The sequence below is a fragment of the Parasteatoda tepidariorum genome, chromosome 3 (genome assembly GCF_043381705.1).
Source record: "Parasteatoda tepidariorum isolate YZ-2023 chromosome 3, CAS_Ptep_4.0, whole genome shotgun sequence".
Lineage (NCBI taxonomy): Eukaryota > Metazoa > Arthropoda > Arachnida > Araneae > Theridiidae > Parasteatoda > Parasteatoda tepidariorum.
The window spans coordinates 50,546,412-50,569,695 of NC_092206.1; the positions used below are offsets into that span (position 1 = coordinate 50,546,412).

The window sequence follows — 23,284 nt, forward strand, 5'->3', positions numbered from 1 at the left end:
TAAGTAGTTGAGCAATATTGTCCAATGAAAATAAAGAGTAATCTTATTTTTAAAGATTCCGAAAAATAAACATAACTACAGTTAAAGTTAATAAAAAAGTAGTTTAAAATTGTTTGATTCATGAAATTTCTTTTCGTGCAAGTAACAGCTGTAAAGGCGTGTCCGTCTTCACAAAAATAAAAAAAAGTATTCCTTTAATATTCTCTTTCAGTTTTGCTTTTATAATTCTAAAATAAAATATCCATCCGGGTGATTTGTGGTGCATTAACTATTTCAATTAATGTAAATCTTACTCTCGTGAAGCTATGGTGTAAGGTATCTTTTTTAAAAAAAAAACTGGTAAGATATTTGTATTTGTAAGTAATGTTATAAATTTTAATTCAGTTTTTGTCTGAGAACTCTTATATTTCAAGAATTAATCAATATTTTTTGTACTGTTCTTCAGTTTCTTACAACAGTGAAATTGCCGGTATCCCGACCTCGGATATTATGCAATCACATTTTTTTATATTTTATTACTTAGACAAACTAAATGAAATAAAACTAACCAACTGTAACTTAATTTTTAATGCTGAAATGCAGCAATTAAGAATATTACTTTAATTCATTTTATTAGTGTTAATCATTCAAAATAGGAGTGGTACAATATTTCACCACTAGTTTAGTATAAATGAGCTTTGTATATTATTTAACTTGATTTGCTATGAATTAAAGATTTGTATTCAAAATCTTCGGATACATACTGTTTTTAAATAATTTACTTTCTATTTATCTGGTTTGTCCCTAATCTTAACAATTTCAATCAATTACTGTCTCTGAATGTTGTACTTATAACTGACCTACATAACATTTAAAACATAGATTAAAATGAAATTGATTTTTTATATTAAAAAGATTATTTTTAATAATTATCTTATTAGTAATTGTGGTTTTATACAAGCTCAACAAAATATTTATTATTCTTAAAAGAAAAAAAAATTATCAATAAGTATTTCATGTTTATCACATGCCCTTATGTTCATTGGAGATCGATTTTCTCCCATACTTTTTACCTGGGCTTTAAATTTTTAACTAACGAGTTGTAAATGACAATATTTAATAACTGTGTAGACTGCTACTGTTGAAGTTATATATGTGTTCAATCTGGTAGTAAGCTTTTATTCATTAAGGTGATAAAACTTAATTTATTCTTATATTAAGTCTAATTGTTTTATCTGGTTAGTGGCAAAAATATTTACATTCTCATTGTTTTACAGTTTTTTTTTTCTTTTCATTTAGTGGGCATTTCTTTGATTTTTTATTCTTGTATTAAGGCTCTGGTGTACTTGATTGTATATTCATAGTATTTTTAAATAATACATTATATGTAAAAAAAGTATATGTATGGAAAAATCTGCATTAGAAATCTAAAAAAATATGTATAAAAGATACCTAAGATCGGGCTTGTAAATGGTCATGTGTTCTCTAATCCTGTGAAATTACTAGATTTTTCTTTATTAAAAGATTATAAATTGCATAATAAATTACTTGTAAACTCCAATAGGTAAAGTTTTGTCCTACTTTTTAGAAAAATTATGATGTCTTCCCCTATAGCAGAATTTTTTTTAGCTATATGCGACTAATCTCTCTAGCACAAATATCTTTCTGCAAGATACTTTTATTTGAAACAAACATGTAAGTTACTAATTGAAAGTGACAAATATGCTGTGTTTACAAAAAAGACTATATAACTTTTTTTAAATTGAATAAGTAATTTTTTATTTTAATATTAAGGATGATATTCTCGCATTTTGTTGGGTGAAAAGCGCACAAATTATTTGTGCTCTTTTCCAAATTATTAAATTTTGTAAATAATCATCACAATGAGAAAAAATAATTAAAAATCATGAAATCCACATGATAACTGAAAAAAAAGATTGACGACGAAGTCAAGCGAATCGGACTCTTTAAGCGCATTTTTTGTTTCGAGGTTAGGTTGTTGTAACAAATAATATCGTATGAAAAAAATCGGATTTATAAACTATAGAGAAATCAATACAATAACAGTCAAAAATTAGATAGAATTATAGTACTCAAGTGCACGATTCGAATTTTCCATATTGTTTGAAATGTATCGGGATACTTGAAATCCGCGTGAAAATCGATATGAATGACTGCCGAAAATACAATAGAAAAATTACATCAATTTACGATACTATCGGCGTAAATTGAGCGTGTCAAAAAGTTATTATCTAAATGCATGATTCAAATATGTGTAAAATTTTGTTGTAAAGAAAAGAAATTTTTTTTACTTTTCCAAAGAAAAATTTTTCTGCAAGAACTCTGTAATATTCTGCGATAATGTCGCCGTGTCGCTGGTATTCTACCACGGGGATGTCTTCCCTGCTTTGTTTTCATGTCTAATGCATTTCTTAAAAATATGATTCTTGCATTTTTCTTTATATTTATTGATTATTTTCATTTTTGTTGCAGGCACACTGCAGTATAAGATTTTTATCAAAAACATCAGGGATGAATTCCTCAAACATAACCACCAGCAATTTGAAATTATGGCTTTCATGTGTTTAAATTGAATTCATTTCTACAAATCTCAGAGACCTTTTTATCCTTGTCCACCTTCATGTTTGATATGTATCATAGTTTATACCCAGCATCATGGTTCATCACCAACCAGTCCCAAAAGACACCACTCATTTTTGCATATGGAGATCTTCCCTTAATATCACTTGATCACGTAACAGCATTATTGCCTTCTTTCCACCAGCAGCCTATCTTTGCAACCTCTCAAATTGCTGTTGACATTCCCAACAACATGAAAAGGATTCCTGTTAATATGCTGATGCAGAGTATGGAATCTGTGAATAATAATTGCATGCCTTTTCTCAGGAGACGAAACTTAACCCAGCAGTCTTTACCTAGGCAAATTTCCCAGGACAGTTTGATGGAATCTGCTTGTGGTGACAGTGGCATGTCAAGTTCACGTTCATCGACTCCGTCATCTGTGGAAACTACTGGAAGTAGCGAAATAAAAAGACAGCCTGTGATTCACACGCCTAGTTCAACAAACATGTATCGTCCCCGGTAATCCATTCATGTGGTTTAAATAGTTCATGTCTTTTATTTACTGTGTAGCTATCATGAGAACTCCTCCATACTGAGAGTTCTAGAAAAGAGATTTCCACATCGCTACATCTTCGCATCAATTACAAGCCATGTGGCAAAATGATTTTTATGCTCGCGAGAAATTTTTAAAAAATGTGTAGAAAATTGTCCGGGGGTGACTAGGTGTCATACTGTTCAAGTTGTTCCCCTTTCAGAACTTGCCGATCATTTTAGCATCAGTACTAACACACAAATCTTTTTAAGTTTTTCTGCTATGAAAACAAATTTATAACCTTTTCAATTTTAAAAAAAAAAAAAAAAAAAAACACACACAGAAATTACATGATTTTCCAAATTTTAACCAATGTAAAACTGTTAATTCGCACATCTCTATTTAAAATGACTTATTTTCCTAATCACAGTCCATCACCACAATCCACTAGCAGAAGTTTCTTGAATAGAGTAAATTTCATAATAGCTGAACAGTAAAACTTTCAATTTTTTTATATCAAAAGCGGCGATAAGAATCCGAAGCCTTTCTTCGAAATGTTTAAAAGGAGCCTCCTCGCATTTACCCCCAAAAAAATGATACATAACATACCTGTTTATTTTGCTTTACTCATGTTTTCATTTTGTTGTATAATAAACATAGGTAAAGTAAATGATTATTATTTTGTATTATATGGTTATATATTTAACTATAAGTGTTAATCTACAAATTTACAGTTCGATGAATTCAGATAGAAAAATTTTTCCACAATATTGTGCTTAGTTCAATTAATGTAGTTCGCAAAAGTTTCATGTGGCCATAATGGACCTAATTACTTGCTTAATGATTGTATGTTTTCTGATAATCATTGCTGAAAACTGCATTAAAATAAGCTCAGAAACAGCTATTTTATTGTAATTGAATGATTTAGTTAATAACTTAGGTCAAATATCATTATTTGATTCTAAATTTATATACAGTCAGTATCGGTTATATGGTCAGCTCATGGGTCCAGAATATTATGACCATATAAGCGGTGTGACCATTTATGTGATAACCAAATATATAGTATAGTTAATATGGCGTGAATATATTCTGGAATCAGAATGTATTTTTTAAACAAATAATTCAACTTTCAAAAATGTTTAAAAATAATTTTTAAGGTGCATAATAAGAAAGAATGCAAAAAAAATTTTTATACTTTTAGAAAAATTTAATTCTTTACCTTAGCATATGTACATGTTCAAAAAAAATATTCCAATAAGCTTGTCTGTTTCTTCTTGGCTGTTAAACCAACTTTTTCTAAGTCTCTGATAGTTTTTAAATGTTCATCTGCTGCATCTGAATTTGCAAAAAAAAAACACCTTATGTCATCTATAGCCTTAAGAGCATCAGCTGTTGATGCAGACTTTTTATTGCATTCAGTATCATCCTCATTGTCACTTCCTTCAGCATTCAGATTTAAGACATTAGATACAATGCCTTCTACAGTTGCTTCACAATTAGTGAGGACATTGACGTCTATTTGGGAATACAAATTTACGTCCGGCATTGCATAGCCTCGGTTTCGAAGATTTTCTGCCAATTCAGCTAATGGAAGATCTTCCTCGGGGTCCTCTAATGACACCGAAGAGTCTGGAGAACTGTGGAACCCCGCGTGACAGAAACAATTTTCATTAGTTTTCGACGACACCATGTTCCAGCTTTGGTCAATATAGAACAGTGCGTTCAAAACTGAAACGTGAAATTCTTCTTTTCTATCTATGGCAGTGATCATATCCCGTAGAAGAAGCTTTCTATACATAGACTTGAAGTTTTGGATTATGCCTTGATCTAAAGGCTGCAACACACATGAGCTGTTTGGAGGCAAAAATACGAGCTCAATCGATTTCAAGCCCTCAACAGGACAGTGAGCAGTGCAGTTATCAGCAATCAATGCAACTTTTCTGTTTTTCTTTGAAAAATGTAGGTCCCACCTTCTGAGAGTTTTTTCCCTGGTCGTTTGGGTCGTCCATGCTTTGGAATTGGCATCGTAAATTTTCCAATCACCGAAGGAATCATTTTCTCCGAACCATCCATGTTAACAGTTAATAAAACTGTTAAAAGTTCCTTACTTTTCTTTCAGCCTATACATTTTTCTCCTTTGAAGCAAAGGGTTCAGTCGGGTAAGATCCTATAGAAAAGTCCACACTCATCGACGTTGAACACGTTAGCAGGTTCATATCTTTCAAGAATATCTCGCAACACTACGTCTTTCCATTCTTTTAAAGAACTGTTGTCAAAATCAGCAGCTTCTCCTCACAATTTCTTAAAGAATAGGTTATTTCTTGCATTGAATCGCTGTATCCAGCCATTGCTTGCAAGAAAATTTGATTCTCCAAGTTCTTTAGCTATTTCTAAAGCTTTTTCTTTTAGAATACTCCAGGATATAGGAGCATTTTGTGATCGTGCATATTTGATTCACGACAGAAGAGCCTTCTCCACATTCTCTAAAGGTGACACACACCGACGTTTTCTTTCTCGGTCGCTAATTGAAACATCTGGAGAGCTACGTTTGGGCTGCTAAAATGTTGTTTAAAGTTGTTCGTGGTATAGAATTTTCTTTGGCAAAAGTAGCTTTTGAAAGGTTAAACTTTTCAACCAATTAATTTTTTTACGATATTGTTAAATTCTTTCTTTTCGAAGCCATAATGAAAACATGGATACATTATTCATTCAGTAATCCAATAAAAATGTTCTTTTTTCTCAACTTCAACTCCTTTTCAAGCTCTGAGAGATAACTTCAAACAATCAAAAGACCTTCTGCCCTTGGGCGGGGAAAACAATACGAGTGGTCAAATGAGGAGAGGGTAAGATCATCAATGAATGCAAAAGAGGGTAAGGTGACGAAATAGAAGGGGAAATTCCAGTTTTCTCCGGGGGTCGAAGGAATGTGTTTACCTTCTGGTCATTTTTCTTGGCTTCCTGTCTAAAGAAATGTCTTAAAAAGTATCTTTTTTCAAAAGAAAATAAAAAGGAAACTGACCATATAACCGGTAACTCGAAAAATAGGATGACCATATAAACGGTGAACTTTAACATGTGCTTCCTATTAAGTTAGACAGGACTTTAAAAAATTGACCATATAAGCGAGGTGACCATATAGGCGGTACTGACTGTATTTTAAAATTCCTTTTTGTACATTCTTTCTGGTGTTTTATATCTGAAAGCTATTGAATAGCTAATATTTAATATCGGGTTGCTTAATTTATGTACCAAATCTTAATGCCTTGTGTAATTGGGTAAATTATACCCATAGCTAGAAATAGTTGAGAAAAAGTTATATTTTTATTTGGACCAATCAACTATTTATTTATTAGACAAAATGCCATTTTTGTTGAAACATTTACTATTTTTGCTGTATATTTTCTGTAGATTATAAATTTTCATTAAATATTGGTTTGAGGGAATACCAACTAATTGATACTGGTCATTTTATAATACATTGGCACTATAAATTTTTTTATAATATTTCTTTAATATCTCATACTATTATGGATTTCTCAGTGCTAAGTTAATTTAATGATAGGATAATTTTGTTAAAACTTTCTGTTCTAAACAAAGGAATTATAAAGCTAAAAATAGTTTATTTTATTATTCCTTTGTGATAAAATTTGACTTTATTGTACTTAAGTAGGGCAAAATATACTTCTTTTAGTTAGTCCTTTTTGAAAATTCTCGATTTTTTTTCTATTATCTATAAGGCTGGACAAAGACTAGCATGCATTTAATAATTGGTGGGCGCCATGGTGATATTGGGATGCATTCTGGAGGGCAGTTGTAGACATTGAATGATCTATGTGTGGTCTCCCACCTTCTAGCTAAAACTTTAATGTGAAAAACTATTTAACTTGAAACAAAAATCTTTGCAATTTTAAGGAAAATCAAAATTTATTTTTAAAAAATGATTCAATTAGTTATGAATGCAGTAAAAAAGATATTCCTGCAGAAAAAAGTTTTAAATGTGCAATAATTTTATTTTGTTAAAAAAAATATCTTTTTATGTAAAGTAAAAGGAATTAGGGGAGAGTGGCTCACCTTGGGACACAGTACACCTTGGGACATTTTTATTTTTGACCTTAAATTTTAAAATTTCTCTTAGTTCTTTTAGATTCAGATAGATGTCAGCATCATCTAACCTTGGAACAAATTTTGATTCTTTTGATTAAGCAGGTAANATAAGTAAAAAAAAATTTTAATTTTTTCTATGACAGATACGGAATTGAAACCTAGATAAAATTGTTTTCAAATGTTACAAGAATACCAGGTAAAAGTTTGACAATAATTGATCAAAGTAAAAAAATTAAAAAAAAAAGAAATTAAAAAAGTGTCCCAAGGTGAGCCACTCTCCCCTAATTCTAAACTCCTTTTTTTTTCTTCTTTTTTTTTCATTTTACAAATATTTACGTAGTAAATACATATAATTTTTTATCTCTTAATTTTTTAAGATAAATTGATATTGTTCTTATTATAAAGAACGATTAAGTTATTGTTAATTGGCAACCTTATAGTCAGCCATAAAAATATCTAGTTTTTGTTTTTATTTTGACAAAAAGTTAAAAATGTGCGTTGTTATATCTCAGATTGAATAGCGATTAAATTGTTAATCTTAAATGTGTTTTAGGAGAAAATTTGAGCATGGACATAATTCTCAGAGACAGAATATGCATCAAGGATATCAAAACAATCCAAAACCTTTTCCTTCCAATCAGAAAGTTTTTAATGCAGGATTACCTCAACGAAAAATTCCCCGTGATCTAAAAGATGAGTGGTTTGATGTAAGTCAGTTTTTTTTTTTTTAAAAAAAAACATGCTTTGCAATTTTTAAAATATTCAATGCATATAATTTTTTTTCGTATCTTCAATAATTAAAGGTGTCTCTTGAGATTTGGAACCATTATATAAAAACAAGGCAAAGAGAAGATATGTATGTAAAAAAAATGAATCTTCGGAATGCAATGCATCAGGTACTGAGCAGACTTTTTCCAAGTAAGTATTCTGCATTACTTATTGTATTTTTAAAATACATTTATTCAAAACAATATTTATATAAAATTATAGCCTCTTATTATGTATTGTTTAAAAATTGTTAAGATTATGAATCTTCTAAATTCCTTATTGAGTTGCAAGGGACCATCCATTCAGAAATTATGACCATTTTATGATTGCTTTACAAAATTCAAGCTCTAAAAAAAACTGCCTCCTCATAGAATTCTAATTTGTAAAAAAAGTCCCTTTTCAAATTCATAAAAACTATCCCTTCGTGAAGTTTTACGTTATAAAAAATTTTCATAAATTTTTCCACTGCAATTTCTCAGAGAATAGTATGGTTGTAAATTGAACAGGTCAGAACTCACGTTTGGCATTAGTATGTTGTAATAGCATACTAAAAATATCAAATTTTGAAAAATCTTTGGAAAAAGACTGGAAAAAAATGATAAATGACAGCCAAAAGAAATGCCATCCAATGGAATGAAGTTATGAAAAAATCGTCACAAATTTAGTGCATGAGAAGTGATTACATTAATACTAACGCCTGTAATAATATATTAAAAATATCAGAATTTGACAAAACATGTGAAAAGGTGCCGAGAAATGATAAATAACTGCTGAAAATATCGAGCAATGTAAAATTATGAATGGCATCTTAAAAGAATAACTCAAAATGAGAATTCACATTTATTAGCATCATATAAAAAATATTGAAATTTGAAAAACCCAGTATAAGGGCCCAAAAAATGATAAATAACTGCTGAAAAAACTATCGTCGTGAGTGAAAAACGTCAGAAAATGATACATCGAAATCTGAATTCAAACGTCATATTAAAAATTATTTGAAAAGAGCCGAAATAATGATAAATAACTGCTAAAAAATTATCAAATGGCATGGAATTATGATGGAATCGCCATGAGTCGAACAAAATCAAATTTAGCATGTTATAATAATGTATTAAACGTAATGGAATTAATTTTAAAAATCATAAGAAAGCAGTTGAAGAACTATCAGAAGACCACATGGATTTACTAAAAAATAGTGATGTTAAAACTGGATGTTTTTTATTACTTACAAAAAAAATGGACTCAAAAATAAAAACCTCAATCAAAATTTCTTACTTCGTCCATCTGAAAAAAGATTGCAATCTCTCTTACAAGAATTATATGATATTAGAACTTGAAAACAAAGTCATTCATAATAGTGAGAAACATTTGGATGTCTCGATTATAATAAATGCTAATTATTTCAATAAATGATACCTTTACAAATACTCATTTGCATAATATTAAATATGTTGAATTAATTATTTAGAAAGGTAAATTTCTGAAAACAATTACTACATAAAAAGCCATTTAAATTAATTTAAGAGAGCTCAATATTTTTAACAACAATATTTTTATTTGAAACTGACCTTCAGTATTTAAACATAAATACTAATTTTTTTATTTTTTTTTTCAAATGAACAGGAATAGTATTAGGGAAATAAACTAAAGGTGTTCCAAAATTTTTATTGTATTATTTAAAGATACATATCTGTTAGTTGGGTATCAGACCTAAGTTAGCGAAAAGTTTTGCAAAGCTTCGTCAGCACTGCTTCAGTCAGATATTTAGGTTATTTATTTGATAGTGGTAGACTTTTATTTTCATTGTGATAAACTCACAAAAAAGGTAGTAGTAGTAGTAGTTTATATTGTTTACATCGCACTAGAGCTACCCAATGGGATATTGGCAACAATCTGGAAAGCATCCTTGAAGATGATCTAAAGATATGGTATCGTAATTTTGATCCTCTGCAAACAGAATGCCCTCCCTCCACTTGGTAGAGCGGCTTAACGAGTGCAGTGAAACCTGCCAAGTTGGACACCTGCATAAGTTGACCTCAATTATCAAGAACGGAATTTTTCCTATATAATATAAAGAAGCAAAACCTTTGAAACTTGACCACCTGTCTATCTTGTATGTTGACCACTGAAATAAGTCAATTTTGTCTAGGAGTAATATGAAATTCTATTCTAAAGCCCTCATAAGTTGACCAGAAGAGAAAAATTCAGAAAATTTTCTGTCATTTTGCAATGTATGTAAAAATTTCACTTGTTAGGTGAAATAGAGTAAAAAGCTAATCTAAACTCTTTTGAGAGTTGACCATCTGGGAAAACTGTTGGGAGTCAGCTTTTGATCATTTCTTTCATTCATTCATTCATTGAAAAAAGGTGTGTTAGTTGAAAAGTTGCTCTTCCAGTTGCAATCCTGAGCATTTGAATAAATGAAATGAATGCTCTGAAACATGCTAATGAGAAGACACCTCTAACTTTTTCAGAAGCTTTAGACTGTGTTCAAAATATGTGTTATGCATATCATAAACAACCTGATAGTTCTGAAAAAATAATGGATCTATATGTTTGTATTGAAAAACATTGGCCACATGTAAAGTCTAAACAATAACGCCAAACAACAATGAGGGAATATTTTTGTAACATATAGATTTGTAAGTATAGTAATAACAGAATAAATTTTAAAGCGTTCTAATAATTTTGTTTTGTTAAAGTTTTCAAATTACATGTTTTTGTGTTTTGATATTTTAAGAAATTATCTTTATTAAACACTTCACATGCATAACTAACGAAAAAAAAAAAATTTAAAGTTAGTTAAATATTAGAATTATGTATATGTAACAAATTGAAGTTCATTCAGGTTTAAAAAAATTTCTTAAGAATTCATTTGGCTATTTGATAAAATTTTTAAGTCAAGTGAAAAAAAATTTTAAATATGACATGATATAGAAAACAAAAATGTGAACAATGGCCCACCCCCTCTATAAGTTGACCACTAAAACAATGCACCACAAGTGGTCAACTTACAAAAGTTTTACTGTACCAATACTTTAGTCCCTTCGCAGGCTGATCAAAGTTGTCACCGGTTTACTGACTACAGCCAGTGATCCTTAACTTCATTATCTACGGGGAAGATAGTTCTGTCTTACAATCACTCCACTGTGACCCTTAAAAGAAGAGAAAGTTAAAAATATTAAGTTAAACAAACTCACATAACTAACTTTAATTGTAACTATTCATCTCTTAATACTCTACAAACCATCTCCTTAATGTTTTAGTAACTATCCATGTTCTTAAACTTGAGGATCATTTTGGCTTAAAGATTTTTTACCTTGTTAACGGATAAGTGCCTATGAAACATAATAATGGTATTATTATAACATAACTAAATGATTAGTAATGAAAATTGATAGTGATAGTCTTCTCATGTGACTGCTGAATTTTTTAAAGAGAAATTTGATACATTGTGTGCTATTCTTATGTTTTAGATTGTGGGTTAAGGGTAGTTGGCTCATCTGTTAATGGTCTTGGTACAAATACCAGTGATGTTGACATGTGTTTAATACTTTCTACCACAGAGGTGAGAACTCAAAATATTTCATTATTGTTTAATTTAACATTTCTTATTCTAATTACTTGTTATTTTACTATCATTTTTTCAGGTCTAGTTCAACTGGTATTTGCATTGTAATATATTGTCTAATTCTTTTAAATTATATTTTTTAAGCTGCTTTTCACTAATATGTATGAAATTCTTGAGAGAATAAAAGGGATGGCATGTTATATAGAATTTTGATGGCATGTTATATAGAATTTTGATGGCATGTTGTATAGAATATAGATTAAATGAATTTTGAAATTTATGTATCCCATTTTGAAAATTATCTTTCCAAAAAGTTTTTATTTTTTTATCCCTGCACTTATTTCTAAATGTTTTTAAAATATTGAATCTAAATTATTATTTAAAGCATAAACTTAATACTTTTCTATAATTTCAATACCCACAAAAGATTATCTTTAATGGGCAATGTTTTAATCGTGGCTCAACCAAAATCTGACTTGCATCAAAAACTTGCCTACCCTTGTCTGGCACATTGTAAAATGGTGACTACATTTAGAGTTGCTGAATTTTCCAATTAGCCTTTGGCATATGAAATTTAAAAGTACTCAGGCACGCAAAATTATGAAATAGTTGGTCTGTATTCAGCCTTTTTATGTGCAATATTGCTGACATACCTATTAACCTTGTCTCAAACTGACAAAACCACTCAGCAAACAAGCTTGGCCGAAACATTTAGAGTAATACAATTTAATCTTTCAATTTGTTGAATAAGTTCTTTCCAACATTTCATATTATCATAAAGTTTCAATGAACCAAGTGTTACCTAATTTCAATATACCAAGCATTACCTAAATTCAATGATTCTTATTGAAAGTAACACAATGTTAAGTTTTGTATACTTTAAACTTTTAATTACATTAAATGCCATATTGTTAAATTGTCGACTAATATGTATGTGATGTATGATTGGTATTAAAGTATGAAAAAACTATTTTCTTTATTTTTCAAGATTGATCAACAAACGGAAGCCATGCATATTTTAAAATATGCTCAAAATGAGCTACTGGCATGCCGTAAGTATTATTTCGAATAAAAAATGAAATCTATTGTTTTTAATATTGCTTTTGAATATTTAATAGTATAAAAGTCATAATGCAAATAACACTAGTTTATTTTTAAAGTGCATTAGAACAGTTTGTATCAATGTTGTTATACCATTTAATAGTTTGTGCTTAATTTTAAATAGTGATTGAGTGATTTACTTTAGTTTTTAGAACATAATTAAAGTTAAAGAAAACTCCATTTTTTATTTACAAAAATTATTGGTGCACTTTGTTGTTAAAAGTGGCAATAAACTGGAGTAATAATGCTTAACAAGAATGATAATTTATTTATAACTTATTTATTGTATTCCATTTAAAAAATGGAGAAAAAAGCAGGGGGAAAAAATAAAAAATTATTTAAAAAATTATGCAGCTATTGAACAATCAATTAACTTGAAACCAAACAATCAATACCACTGCTTCTAATACTAAGGGGGAAGGAAACATCTTTAACAAATTTAAGACTTAAATATTATAAATTCTCATTCAATTTTATATCATAGTTAACTTAAATGATCAAACTTAACCGGAAAAAATACAAACAAGTAGGAAAATGAGATACAAAAATACATAGGAAATGAAATTGTTAATACTTTCTTTACCCCTGAGTACGAGTATCACTTAAAAGTTTCTATGGATAAGTTTGTATATACTAAAATACTTATTTCCACCAGCATAGCACCTTATTTTTCACTGTTTTAATTAATTTACTCTTGTAGTTCAGAGCATGTGACTTTTTTTCAATTTTGTATGTGTGAACATTATTTTTACGTTTAATATTAAAAAAAAAAAATTTCCACATAATTAGATCTTTATTTTTGTTCATTTAAGAATATTATTAAGGATAATTTATGTTTCAAAAACTATCTAGTGATACCCACTGATGAATGCTTAGCTGAATTCAATAAATACTTCATTTTGTAAATTTTGATATTTAAATATTGTTACAATTTTATGTTTCACTCTTTTTTCTTTTCTTTTTTTTTGTCTTTAAGTTTTCCAATTAGTTTCGTAAATCACCTGATTTCACTTATTTAGTTTATTCGTGCTTAGTTTTCAAATTAATTTTAAAGTTTCCCCCTGTTTCATAAGTACTATAATTTGTAGACATACTCTTATTTTTACATTTTCAAAAAATGAGTTTTTATGTAATTGTTGCTTGTTTTTGTAAAGTTTTGAAATATATTACTTAAGGAGTAACAGCTAATTAATTCATTTTGCATTTTTACTGCAACTAAAAATACCTCTATTGTTATGCAAAAAGTAGCACTGGTTGGAAGTCCCGATCAATTTAGTAATAAAATAAATTTCTATTTAATATTTTTTTTTAAAAACTGTTAGGTATTCAGTTTATTTGTTTCACAAACTTAAAATCTTTTTGGTTTTTACTCAAGATTTCATTTGCCAAATATTTTTAGCCTTTTAAAATGTATTCTATGATTTTTTTTTTTTAATAAAGGAATCTAGATATCTTATGTGCATCTTGAGAATCTTATGTGTATAAATTATTGCAAGAAGTTAATAGTTTTTATGATGTAACACCACTAATTTGGTACTTTTATTTCAGCCTTTGTAAAAAGTACTGATCTGATTACAGCTAAAGTTCCCATTCTGAAAGTTGTGGAAAAATATAAGTAAGTTACCTAGATATCAGTATATTAATTTTTTAATAGCTTAACAGTTGGATATAGTTTAATAGGCATGTTGTTATCTTACTTGCTCTGTATAATACTCTTGTCAGTTTGAAACAGTTGTGAAATGTGAGAACATGATCTATTAACTGATTTAGACTGCCAAATTCACACTGTTAATCACAGTCATTATTAACACTATCAAAGACAAACTAATAACCCTTTTTCTTATTAATTAACTCTGTTAAATTTTTTTAGCAATATTCAAGTGGATTTAAACATCAACAACACAGTGGGTATTGCTAACACACAACTTATTGGGGCATATAGTCAAAGTAAGTAGCTAAGTAATTCTCTTTAGTAACTAAGAAAACAAAATCTCACTCACTCAGTGGCAGTTTTTTTTGTAACAATATTTTTTTTAATTATAACTACTAAGAGTATAATTAGAATAAACAGTTTTCTTTGAATTAACTGATTTTTTACTTCGACTCTTTTCTAAAGAAACTTTAACCTAGTATTTCTCATCTGGCAAATCACTATTTTAGGTTTTCATACTAACTGCATTTAAGCCAGAAGTATAACTTATTACTCATTTAGTAAAAGAATAATAGATTTCGAAATAAACTAAGTTATTTTTTAATAATTGTTAAAACTTATGAACAATGCTATTTTGTAATACATAATTTATTCCCAACTTACTTTAATTAATGCATAATTTACCTTTGTTTAATTCGATGTTTGTGAGAGCAGACTGATTCACAATTTAAATAGGAATGTATAAATGTAGAATTTGAATAAATATTTCTAACCTGATTTTAAAATATTAATTTACAAACTATCCATGTTATTCAGATACACATTTATAGAGCTCAAATTATCTCAAAGCAGTATCAAAATTTATTAATTAGCTTTGAAATTGCATAATGAAATGTATGCGAAAAGAATACCACATTTTTCATTATTAATTATTCTCCCTTCAACCAGTCACAGTTTTGTTTTAGCTATATTTAATATTTTAAAAACTTTTGTAGGATCTGAAATTTTTTTTTTTAATTAACATTTTGTCTTATTCTATATAGTGGACTGGAGGATACCTCCATTAGTTCTTGTGATCAAGAAATGGGCTCAAGATTGTAAGATAAATAATGCCAAGGAAATGACTCTATCTAGTTACTCTCTAGTCCTAATGATTATTCATTACTTACAATGTAAGTATTTTCTAAATGCTGTTTTTTCTTGATTTCTCCTCAATACTAACATTTAACCTAGTTTCATGCAACTTTTTTAGGTGGCTGTGAACCTCCTGTACTTCCATGCTTACAGAAATTGAACTCGGTATGATACTAGTTGTACTTCTTATATTAGCTATATTGTTTAATATTTACTATGTTTCCTTATTTACCCACATTGTCTTTTTCAAATTTCATAATTGAATAATGCTTTGTTGGCTTATTTTTTATGATAATTTAACTGAAAAGTTTTGCATATATATTCAAAAACTAAAAAAAAAGACATTGGGGGATCAATGAAATTATTGTAACTTTTTATATCAAGATTTATATTCCAATGCAATATCAGTAATAGGATACCTCAGCTGCTGTGTGTGAAGCTCATTGTAAAAACAATTTAATTCAATGTTTTTAAAATCTGTGTTTTTACACTTGTTTTTTGTCACATTAAGTCTGTTATAATGGTGAAGTTACATCAATAATTCATTAAAATCCCTTTGAAGATAATGATTCACTGCTTGTATTGGTCCAATTAATGAATGACATTGGTGAGAGAACAAGGGTATATGCCACTTCAATAATTTATATCTCTGAAAATCTGCCCTCATGTTTCAGGCTAATAAATATAAAATGTTTTGAATCATCATTGTTATAAAGGTAGCTAAGTTGAAAACAAGTCGCAATGAAGTTTTCACAAATATTTTACTAATGAAATAAATATTTTTATTTTATTTTAATTCAAATTTAAAATTTTGAGAGCTTTTGAAACTATTCTTATTTTATCTAAATAATTAATGGGAATATACAGAATTCATTACTGTAAATATTCTTCAGTAATCAACAATATTAAAAATGCTTACTAGAATATATGGTATCATATCATATAATATATCTTTAAGATTGTAAATAGTTAAATGTTCTCTAAATCCAGTTCAATGTTATCTCTCTTACTCTTTTTTTTCTGTTAACAAAATATTTATAAAAAATATCTCATATTCACCTTTTTTTTTTTTAAGGGTTTTATTGTGAAATTAATTTTGTTTCATGCAAACATTTGTATTTATGTTAGAATTGTATTGGCTAATAACTTGATATCAAATCTAGATATGACTTATCAAAATATAATTTCTTTTATCAATATTTTTTAGCGGAGATTTGAAACTACTGATTATTGGCGACCAATTTCTTTCGGAGACTGTCTTAACTTTCAAACAAAGAACACACAGTCCCTTGGAAGTCTATTGTATGGTTTCTTCGATTACTACACTGAAAAATTTGAGTAAGTTCCTTTTGATTTATTTGATAAATATGCATGAATTAATGAATAAAAGAATTAACTTCTTATGTATGTATAATTTTTCTTTAGTTTTTCAAAAGATGTCATGTCTGTTCGCTTGGGATGCAAACTACCTAAAGCAGTTGCCATGAATTTTAGATCATTAAAAAATAAAAGAGGCCATTGGAAATTTATCTGTATTGAAGGTATTTTCATATTTTTGCATTATATGGATTTAAGTATGAAAGTTTTAATTTCAATTTGAGAATCTTACGTTTGTTGCTAACACTAAGCAATGTTAGTTATAATAAAATTTTGGGTTATTATTTAGTTAAAAATTAGGCTGGATAGCATTATTTTTAAACTGGATCTTTTTTTAAATTAAATAATTTTAAAGATTTATTAATATTTGGTATGTTTTGAAAATATTAGTATTTTTGATGTTATTTAATATTTTAAATTTTGAAACCCTGCAAATAGTGTGATGATTAATTTTTTTTGAATTTTACTTTTTAAGATTATTAATAACATAATTATATGTACAGTGCTCAAAATAGAAAATGGACCACCCAGAATGACTTGATCTAATGATGGTCTTCACGTTCGAGAACTCAAATCTTAAAGATTTAAGGGGGTGACCTCAAATATGCTAATTAATTAGGTCATACGATATTTTAAGTTACGAAATCAGACACTAAAATGTACTTGGTTCTTGTTGAATAAACATACCTTTTTCCAACGGATTCAAATTTCTAACTTCAAAAATATAAGGGGTATCCACAATCTGGGAAATATGGTCCCCATAGTTTGGTCAGGAGAGCGGTCCAAAGTTCGGACCCCGTTATGTCCATTTATTCGTATTTCGTGATGTATTATTGCGTATTTCGTCATGTCACGCAAACTTTTTGATGAATTTTAAAAAAATTTGCACACAACTAAAAAATTCGTTTATTCAAAGATAATGACATGTAAAATATAACTTTTAGTAAATATTTATTATTTTATTTAAAAATGATCGAAATAATTTTGAATTATATGGTATACAATTTTTTACATCATTGTAAAGAATGTAATTTTACATGGCAAAATATGAATAAAATCTACTGAAAAGTTCCTGAGAAACTATTTGATCAATTTCACTCAAAGTTAATATTTTGCCATTTAAAATTATGTAAAAAATTTTATACCTTTCAATTCAAAATTTTTCAACCATTATTAAATATAATAATAAAAGACAACCAATATTAAAATAGACTGAAAGTAATATTTTGCATGGAATTATCTTTGGGAAATTGAATTTTATTTTTGTGTGCAAACGTTTTTCAATTTGATTAAAAAGTTTTCGAAATATGGTAAAATATCCGAAAAATTAAATTAATGTTAAGGGGTCCAAACTTGGACCACTCACCTGACCAAATTATGGAGATCATAATTCCCAGATTGTGGCAATGTTTATTCAGAGAAAGTACACTTTTGTGTACTTTTTCTGAATACTTTTTATATCTTAGAATGTTGTCTGCACTAATTAATTAGCATATTTGGTGTCACCCTTTCGAACCATTAAGGTTGAGTCCTAGAACTTGAAAATCAGATCATGAGATCAAAAGTTATTCTGGATGGTCCGTTTTGTATTTTGTGCCCTGTACACACATTACATATATTTTTATGCAGTTTATCTACAAGAGAAAAAAAAATTTAATTTTCTGTTTTATTTTAGAAAATTTATTTATTTATAAGAAAATTAAGTAGTAAAATTAATATGTGGTTTAAATATAAAATGTAGCAGTTTAACTGTTTGAGATATTATTGAAGTAAAAGTTTTTATGAAAATTAAAACGTAATAACAGAAAATAAGACAAAAAATACTTAGAATTCTTGAATACTAGCTAAGACTATAAGATCTTTTAACTCGAAAAATCTAATAACATGTTAAAATTCATATGAATTTTGTTAGGATTTATTATATATTATATAGAAGTATTATATAGATATATTACGATATCTCTGTTAAGCAATTGTTCTATTAATTTATCACCAGTTGTCCACACAACTATTTATATTCAACTTTAAAATTATAAGTAAAGCAAAACAACATGATTAACGGTACTAAAGGGAACATACTATAGTTTCAGTTTTACAGATATTTCATTAGTATCTCCATGACCATATAGAGTATGTTCATTTCTATACCTTTATTTGTTCTTTATTCACTTTATTTTGATTTGTTCATAAACGCAATGCATACTTTTTCATTTGGCAGGTTTAAGTGTTTTGTAATATATTTTTTGTACTAGGGTAGAAATTGCGCCCGGTGGCTGAGCGGTAGCGCTTCGCGCTGTCGTGCCACAGGTCCCTGGTTGGATCCTAGAGCCGGGCAAGGTTGACTCAGCCTTTCATCCCTTCAGTGGGTCGATAAATGAGTACCAAGCATTTGAAGTTTGGTTATAAGTTCTTTCTTAGATACCTAATTGTGCCATTTTTAATTTGGTGTAATTACTAAAAAATCATGNAGGTCAAGAAAACTGAGATGGGCACAGTAGGCCTTGGCCCTCTATGGGCTGAGTTTTAGTTTAGGGTAAAAATTAATATTTAAAAAAAGTCATTGGTTTCAAAAATTCTAGGAAATTCTATAAAATGAGTCTGGGAAAATCAGGGATTTTTAGTGTTTGTGTAATTATTATTTTTTGTAAATTCTACGAAATATAAATTGTGTTTATAAGTATAGCTATTGATTCCCCTTGCCTTCTTACAATTTTTATTTTTATTTTCCAGAACCTTTCAATCGTACAAACACAGCATGTGCAGTTTATGATCAAGATTCATTTAACAGGATTATGAATGCATTCAAAAGTACATGGCTTCAGCTAAAAGCTAAGAAAGATTTAGCTTGTGTTCTGGTGTCATAAGAATTTGAGAAAGTTGAGGTTTTTAAGTTACCTCTGATGTGTTCTTTTTTCTAGAAGTTAATCAAGTGCTTTTACATTTCCAAGTTTTGTTTCCCTGATTCCTATGGATTGTCCAATGTTGAAAGACTTAAGGAACTCATATTTGTATATTTTGTAAATGCAGAGATGAAGACATGTAAATACATAACTTAAATAATTTATTTTGTTCTAAAGAATTAATATATTACCATATTTGTGAATGTTTCTTACATCAAATGTAGTTTTATTTTATTTAATTGCTCAGATCAAGATTTTATTTCTCAACTATCTAGCCATAATCTCCAAAGAAAATGTTATAACTGATTGTAGTTTTTGTCTTGTGAAGTTACATCTTGTATATAATATAATGAAATGATACTTTATACTGTTTGTATATTTTATTGTAAGTAGAATTTAGCAATAAAGAAATTATTTAATAAATGACAGTTAAATAATTAATATTTCAGATTTATCTATTATATTCCATAAAATCTAAAAAAAATGATACTACATTGTGGTATGTAGATTAAAACAAAAAACAAGGTGAATTAAACACTTTAATTTGTGCTTTATTCATGTTGTTTTTTACTTTATTCCAGAAAATATTTTTATGATTTTAAATTAAGTTACTGTTAAAACTCTTCTAACAGGCAAAGAGGTGAATGTACAAATTTGTCTTGTCAGAATACATTTTGTTTAAGTAAGAAATTTATAGTATATTTTGTGTTTTAAACATAATGTTCATTTTAAAGTTTAGTTTTGAATGCTGTTTTAATCCATTATTAAACATCTAATTCCCTTAGTTAATTTTTTAAAAAAAATTTTAAGTTGTGATATATCTGGAGAATTCTATGCTTTTCATAAAGTTTACTAATGTGGCATCCAAATGTGTTATTTGAATTCGTATCAAAATATGCATTCTTTTCTTTTGTTTAAAATATATTTTAACTACTTTTTAGTAAAATCAAATTTTTTGTAAAAACTTCAAACTGTGTATTAGTGATAGGTGATATCATAATATTAACCCCTTAATGGTCACATAATTTTGAGGAAAATGGTCACCAAAGTGCCTATTTCTTTATTTAAGAAAATTATATGAAACTAATACAATAAATGTGTATCTTTTTTAATTTTGGGGTTAATTTTTATTGCGGACATCAAGTTTAAAATGAACTATCTCTAAATCACATTGCAAATAGTCTGGTTTTTCGATTCAAAAATAAACAAGATTCTATGTGTGAGAAATAGATTGTTTTAATCTTTTTGGCATGTTACTTTTGAACACTCCAGCCCAGAAATGTCACTGGTTCAAGAAATAAAGGGCAAAGCTTCACCCCCTCATTTTGACTGGAGTTAGAAAAAAGGGGATGTGTTATTTAATGACATATATTTTTCCATTTTACTAATTTAGAATATTTTATGTTGCAAAATATTTTCTTTACCCCAATTGAAAAGAGATTCAAAAATAAGTCATGATATTCACGATAGGTCATTGGAATACTTAAAAACTCAACTTTTGCAATACTATTAAGAAAGTTACATTACCTAAGGATATACATTATTTACTACCTGTAAAAACCCTTACAACTCACTGAGGCGATCTGGTAATTTTATATTTTGATTTGTGTCTTTTTTTCTTTTTTTTTTTTTGACTTGTTGCTATTAAATCCTACATTCAATAGAATTACGATTTGATCGCTCTATCTAGCATTATAATTTTTAACATAATCACTTCTAAAATGGCATGCTTTCACCTCTGAAACTAACCAACTTCATACATACTTAATAAAAAACTAAGACCTTAAATTGTATGAATATTAATTTGCTGAAGCTTATTAATTTCACATCAACTTATGAGCCAATGGAACAAGTACATGATTTTTTTGTCTATTAACATGTTAACTGACAATCGTGCACTGATGTATGAACTGCTGCTAACATGTTAAAAAAAAAAAAATGCTAAAGAAAAAGTAAAACCTGTCATTTTAAACAATCTTTATTTTATTTATTATTTTAATCATGGACACCGAATTATGAATAAATATTTGACAAAGAATTTGTTTATAATTAAATGCACAAAAGAGCACATTTAAGAAATGCTTCCAAGATCCAGTTTTTATTTCTTCATTTGGAAAATACTTTTAAGATAAAAAATTTTATACCATCAAATAATTATCCTAAATTTCATATTAATTCTGTGCGTTTCAAAATCATTTGTTTTAAAAAAAAATTATAAAAAAGCTTTTTTGAATTAAAAAGTTGGATCCTGGTGGCATTTTAAGTGTAAAAAATTGAAATGTTTTCTTTTATTTGTATTTTGCTATCTTTACAGCATAACCCAGTGTTAAAAAAAAAGTTTATATTAAACTATATTTTTATTTAGACTTTTGTTAACAACAAATTGCCATATTTTGGAGTTCAACTAAAATTAAATAAAGCTCAAGTGCACTTCAAATAATAAAGTATAAAGATGTGTAATTTTTTTTTTCATTTTTAATAGCAAAATTTGAATATAGAATAAATAATTGATAAATTATTTAAAAATACTTTAACAATAATTAACTACTTAAATTTTTTTCAGGGCGTATTTTAATCATTTATGTAATAAAATATTAATTATGTATTGAATTTGTTTATCTTATAATTTGCTCGTTAAATTGAATGAATCATGACCCCATGACAACTATTCATAGTGAAAATTATTCTTGATGAACTGGTAAAAAGATTTTTTTGATACAGTTGTTTTAGTTAGTGAAAATATTATTTTTAAAGCCTTATGGTTTAATTAAAATATGTTCATTTAATGACATTTTTCTGTAAGAAAATTTTCTAAAATTGCTATAATTTTTAAAACTAACCATATTTTAATTTATATAAAAGCATTCCCGCAACAAACATTTCATTGCCATGGAGGTTAAGCCCTGACAATTTCAAGACCACCGACATAATTTGATTTATTGAAATTACATACATTTGCTGACTTGTGTGCTCAATATAGGCTTATAAGTCATTGTCAAGTAGAAAATACAGATAGAACAATTCAGAGAAAGACATCACAAAGAATACATCCAGGGTTACGGCGGGATTCGAACCCGCTACCTCCACGCTTAACAGAGCGTTTGGACCGGCGATACCGCTCGGCCAGGGAGGCCCCCACCGACATAACTGCTGCAATTTGGTGGACATTGTTGCGCACATGTCATCTTTACTTCCCAGACAAGCTAGTAACTATCGATATGAAGCTTCAAACCAGCACAGAGGCTCGAACCCCTTCACGATGACAGCTCGGTGCCTTTGACCACTGAGCCAACGCGGCTCTTTAATTGATATAAAAGAAATGTATTCTAAACTTAATTATTTTTTAACGTTGAAAACAGGCATGATTGATCTGCACATTTGTACAGGGTTGCCAACTACTACATTTTTTGTGAAATATTTTACAAAGTCATAGGTAAAACCTAAAGCATTTATAATTTTGCCAACATTTTAAAATCTTCACCAATCTGGAACAAAATGGTGCTTTTAATATAAGGCCTTATCTTATTAATAGAATAGTTTCACTTAAACTCATGTCCATAAATTAAGGTTCAGAAACAAAC

General features: G+C 28.2%; 1 protein-coding gene across 3 annotated transcripts; it reads left to right on the forward strand.

The window, feature by feature from the left end:
• The first annotated feature begins 40 nt into the window (after positions 1-40).
• LOC107443247 (poly(A) RNA polymerase GLD2) lies at positions 41-21,462 on the forward strand. Of its 3 annotated transcripts, none has more exons than XM_016057053.3 (13): positions 41-339; positions 2,473-3,081; positions 7,755-7,908; positions 8,005-8,119; positions 11,446-11,537; positions 12,529-12,592; positions 14,190-14,256; positions 14,512-14,588; positions 15,336-15,464; positions 15,545-15,591; positions 16,634-16,764; positions 16,852-16,967; positions 19,534-21,462. In XM_016057053.3, the coding sequence occupies exons 2-13, from the start codon at positions 2,621-2,623 to the stop codon at positions 19,665-19,667; spliced, it is 1,587 nt and encodes a 528-aa protein (XP_015912539.2). In that variant the 5' UTR covers positions 41-339; positions 2,473-2,620; the 3' UTR covers positions 19,668-21,462. The 3 variants fall into 3 exon arrangements, with proteins under 3 accessions (XP_015912539.2, XP_042908284.1, XP_071034728.1); XM_043052350.2 differs by having other exon boundaries at positions 65-186; XM_071178627.1 differs by having other exon boundaries at positions 130-356.
• The last annotated feature ends 1,822 nt before the right edge of the window (positions 21,463-23,284 follow it).

Coding starts and splice junctions, on each gene's coding strand:
- LOC107443247 (XM_016057053.3), top strand. CDS start 2,621: ATGTTTGATATGTATCATAGTTTATACCCAGCATCATGGTTCATCACC. Junction 11,538..12,528: donor TAATACTTTCTACCACAGAG/GTGAGAACTCAA, acceptor TTATTTTTCAAG/ATTGATCAACAAACGGAAGC. Junction 15,465..15,544: donor GATTATTCATTACTTACAAT/GTAAGTATTTTC, acceptor CAACTTTTTTAG/GTGGCTGTGAACCTCCTGTA.